Source organism: Arachis stenosperma, chromosome 6 (genome assembly GCF_014773155.1).
Source record: "Arachis stenosperma cultivar V10309 chromosome 6, arast.V10309.gnm1.PFL2, whole genome shotgun sequence".
NCBI lineage: Eukaryota > Viridiplantae > Streptophyta > Magnoliopsida > Fabales > Fabaceae > Arachis > Arachis stenosperma.
Genome location: NC_080382.1, coordinates 5,970,857 through 5,975,220, shown reverse-complemented (window position 1 = coordinate 5,975,220; position 4,364 = coordinate 5,970,857). Strand labels below are relative to the sequence as shown.

The window sequence follows — 4,364 nt, the reverse complement described above, 5'->3', positions numbered from 1 at the left end:
CAAACCTGATGTTACTTAATTCCTATAATGCATAGACACTGACTTAGATATGAGACACGACATGATATAGGACATATTGACATACGAATTTTAAAATTTTATAAGATACGAGAACATGCATATATATATAAAATATAAAGTATTTTTTAAATAAATTGTAATAATATTTTGATATTTTATTGATATTAAAGTATAAATTAATTTTTAAATTATTTTTAATGTCTTATTTAATTATATAATGTATTTAAAATATTTTTTTGTTTTAATAAATAATAATATATACTATTTTTAAATTTATTTTAAAAATACACGCTAAAGACACGTTGACACATTTAAGGTGTCCAAGCAATTTTTTTTTCAGATGAATGTCCGAGAATGAGTATAGTATCCGAAATGTGTCCAACAAACGGTGATTCACCGCTGTGCTTCATAGTTTAATTCTATTGAGGCTTTGCTAACGTTCCATTTGGAATAATGCAATGCTAACAGAGTGGTGAAATAACAAACGTGCAAAACAACCTGTGATGCTCCCATTGATGTGCATAATTTTCACTCCTTTGATGCTACGCTCCACCAAGTTTTTGTTCTTCATGTTCCCCAAACGTTTCTTTTTACAGAATCTATGTACTTCAAGCGTTGCAACCATAGCCACAAACGTTCATGCTCAGATATACAATCTTTCCATCCAAGGGAACCTGGAAGAAGCTCTTTCACTACTATACACCCACGACACAACACACTCTTCTATGTCCATTCAGACCTATGCCACTTTGTTCCATGCCTGTGCTAGAAGAAAGTGCCTCCAACATGGCATGGCTTTGCACCATTATGTAATTGACAAACACCCAGGAGCACAAAATGATCTCTTTCTCACTAATCACATCATAAATATGTACTGCAAGTGTGGTCACTTGGCATATGCTCATCACCTATTCGATAAAATGTTGCACAGAAACATTGTCTCTTGGACTGCTCTTATTTCGGGGTATGCCCAATGTGGCCTAGTCAGAGAATGTTTCTCTCTCTTTTCTAGCTTGTTGGCTAGCTTCTGTCGGCCCAATGAATTTGCTTTGGCGAGTTTGCTTAGCGCTTGCGAGGCGCATGACATTAAATGTGGCATGCAGGTACTGGCAGTTGCTTTGAAGATTTAGTTGGATTCCGATGTGTTTATTGTATGACATTATATGTGGCATGATGCAGGTACATGCAGTTGCTTTGAAAATTGCTTTGGATGCCAGTCTTTATGTTGCAAATGCTCTTATTTCAATGTACAGCAAGTGTTCTGCCTTTGGTGGATGTTATGATCATACAGTAGATGATGCCTGGATCCTGTTCAAGTCAATGAAATTCAAAAATCTTATATCTTGGAATTCAATGATTGCAGGTTTTCAATTTCGTGGACTCGCGGGTCAAGCCGTTTGGTTGTTTACTCATATGTACAGCCGTGGAATTGGGTTCGACCGTGCCACCCTACTCAGTGTCTTCTCTTCCTTGAATGAGTGTAGTACTTTTGGTGATATCAACATACATCTAAGAAGCTGTTTTCAGTTGCACTGTCTTGCTATTAAAAGTGGTCTTTGTTCAAAAGTTGAAGTGATAACTGCATTGTTAAAATCGTATGCAAACGTTGGAGGAGATATTGCCGACTGCTACAGGCTCTTCCTTGAAACAAGTCAACAGGATATTGTATCATGGACTGCTATAATGACCGTGTTTGCAGAACGAGATCCTGAGCAGGCATTCCTCCTTTTCTGTCAACTTCATCGTGAAAGTTTTGTCCCAGACTGGCATACATTCTCAATTGCCCTCAAAGCTTGTGCATACTTTGTGACTGAGAAACATGCCCTGGCTGTTCACTCGCAAATAATTAAAAGAGGGTTTCAGGAAGATACGGTTCTCTGTAATGCCTTGTTACATGCTTATGCAAGGTGTGGCTCCTTATCTTTGTCTGAACAAGTATTTGAAGAAATGAAATTTCGTGATTTGGTTTCATGGAATTCAATGATTAAGTCGTATGCCTTACACGGGAAAACTAAAGACGCACTGAAACTCTTCCAGCAAATAAATATGCATCCAGATGCTACAACGTTCGTTGCACTTCTCTCAGCTTGCAGTCATGTTGGACTTGTTGATCAAGGAGTGAAAATTTTTAATTCCATGTCTGATGATCATGGTATTGTTCCTCAACTAGATCACTATGCTTGCATGGTTGACCTCTATGGACGAGCTGGGAAGTTATCTGAAGCTGAGGACTTGATAAGCAAGATGCCAATGAAACCTGATTCTGTGATTTGGAGTTCATTACTTGGATCTTGCCGTAAGTATGGTGAGACTCACTTGGCCAAATTAGCAGCTAATAAATTTACAGAATTGGCACCCAATAATTCATTGGGATATGTACAAATGTCAAACATATATTCCTCTGGTGGTAGTTTCGCTGAAGCTAGCCTAGTTAGGAAGGAAATGAGAGATTCTAAGGTGAGGAAAGAACCTGGATTAAGCTGGGTTCAGATTGGTATGCGGGTTCACGAGTTTGCCTCTGGTGGTCAACATCATCCACAGAGGGTTGCCATATTAAACCGGCTTGAGATATTGGTTGGACAGTTGAAAGAGATAGGTTATGCACCAGAGATCAACTTAGCCTTATATGACACTGAAATGGAGCACAAAGAAAACCAATTGTTGCATCATAGTGAGAAGATGGCCTTGGTATTTGCCATAATGAATGAAGAAAAGTTTCCATTTGTTGGGAACGTCGTTAAAATAATGAAGAATATCCGCATTTGTGTGGATTGCCACAATTTCATGAAGTTAGCATCATATCTTCTTCAGAAGGAAATTACTGTGAGAGATTCAAATCGCTTTCACCACTTCAAATATGGAGCATGCTCATGTAATGATTATTGGTAACATGATAACTGCAATTCCCAATGCTTTGTTTGAGTACTGGTTTCAACCATGGTGGAGCTTCTGGTTGAGAAATACCGTGCACTTAATAGTTATTGGAGAAAGTGATAGAAAGAGGTGTTTACATATTTATGTGGAAATATTGTAAATTTTAAGTTGTAACATTCATCTCACTGGAAAGTACTAATGTGCATATTTTTGGTGGACCCATTGGGTTGTGAGCTTGTTTAGCAGGGGAAACAGTTGCTCACTTTCTTGCATGAAGAGCAGTTCTTTGGAGTACACTATTGGTTGCATGTGGTGGTGTTCTTGGGTATGTTGAACTTGGAGAAGGTAAGAAACATCAAACATACAACAATATTTCTTCATCCATTAAAGATATTTAGGATATGATTACATGTGTGATTCTTCAATACGAACTTTGAATGATTAATTGCATAAATCTATCTTTAATTGATTGTGTGAACAGGAACTACTTGCTTCAATGGATATGGAAGAAGTAACAGTGTGTGTGGTAGGGAAGCCCTGTTTGTGGGTGCATTGTGCCATTGTCAGCACAGACCTCTCTGTTTAGAACTAGGTGATTGTGAAGAAGGGTGAAAATATTTTTTAGGATTGATTGATATTCATATTGAAAAGCCAAGAATGAGGGGTCCAAAGATAGCATCGAAAATTCTTAAGCTTTTGAACCTGTCCAAGGAAGATGATTTAAGGAAATATGTCAACACCTTTAAGCACAGGCACAGGGAAGTGCAACAAAACAATGTCATTCTTCCACAACAATTTCATCTCTTCTTCAATGAAGTTGAATGAAACCATGTCGTTTCTGTTAGATGCTGTGAGTTCTGTCAAGACTTGATTTGGGTTCGGTTCCATCACAGCTCTTCCTCCAATTCGAGCTTGCTGGATCTAAACCCTCCTGCCACCAAGGACAGCCTAGTTCAAACTTCTGCAGTTCAGAGCATTGGCAACATGGATAATGAGGGAGACACTTTGTCGGTTGCTAGTTGCAGCACCGCAGTTTCTCTGCAGAGTTTCGAGTTCTGTGCGGATCCTTCTTTCTGGAATGACCACAATGTGCAGGGACAGTGCCTAATATGAAGATCTATAATGTTACTTATGATAAATTTTTCTTAATGAACATTGATCACTATGTAATTCTGATTAATGTGTTGAGTTTTAATAGTATGAATAAGTTTTATGCAAGAAACTTACTATACATAAATCATAGAGCTTTACAACCACCTGGAATCTTATCACTAGCCTAATATAACACTAAATAAGTTTGATTTTGGATTAATTCTCTGATACAGGTTGCAATTAGAATCTTCTCAAGTATGTTTACTATTTCAAAATTTCGAGCAAGAATTCTTAGTGTGGTTTTGTATGGTCATGCATCAACAATAACAAAGTACAATTAGCCAATTATCTAGAACTGTCAACAATTAACAAGAATA

The 4,364-nt window shown here is 37.5% G+C and overlaps 1 protein-coding gene across 3 annotated transcripts; it reads left to right on the top strand.

Moving 5' to 3' along the window:
• The first annotated feature begins 385 nt into the window (after positions 1-385).
• LOC130936085 (pentatricopeptide repeat-containing protein At1g71420) lies at positions 386-4,063 on the top strand. 3 transcript variants are annotated; one of them, XM_057866068.1, is made up of 4 exons: positions 386-1,124; positions 1,201-3,024; positions 3,142-3,240; positions 3,377-4,063. In XM_057866068.1, exons 1-2 carry the CDS (start codon positions 525-527, stop codon positions 2,908-2,910), a joined length of 2,310 nt encoding a protein of 769 aa, XP_057722051.1. In that variant the 5' UTR covers positions 386-524; the 3' UTR covers positions 2,911-3,024; positions 3,142-3,240; positions 3,377-4,063. The 3 variants fall into 3 exon arrangements, with proteins under 3 accessions (XP_057722051.1, XP_057722053.1, XP_057722050.1); XM_057866070.1 differs by having other exon boundaries at positions 3,139-3,240; XM_057866067.1 differs by having other exon boundaries at positions 1,201-3,240.
• Positions 4,064-4,364: the final 301 nt, after the last annotated feature.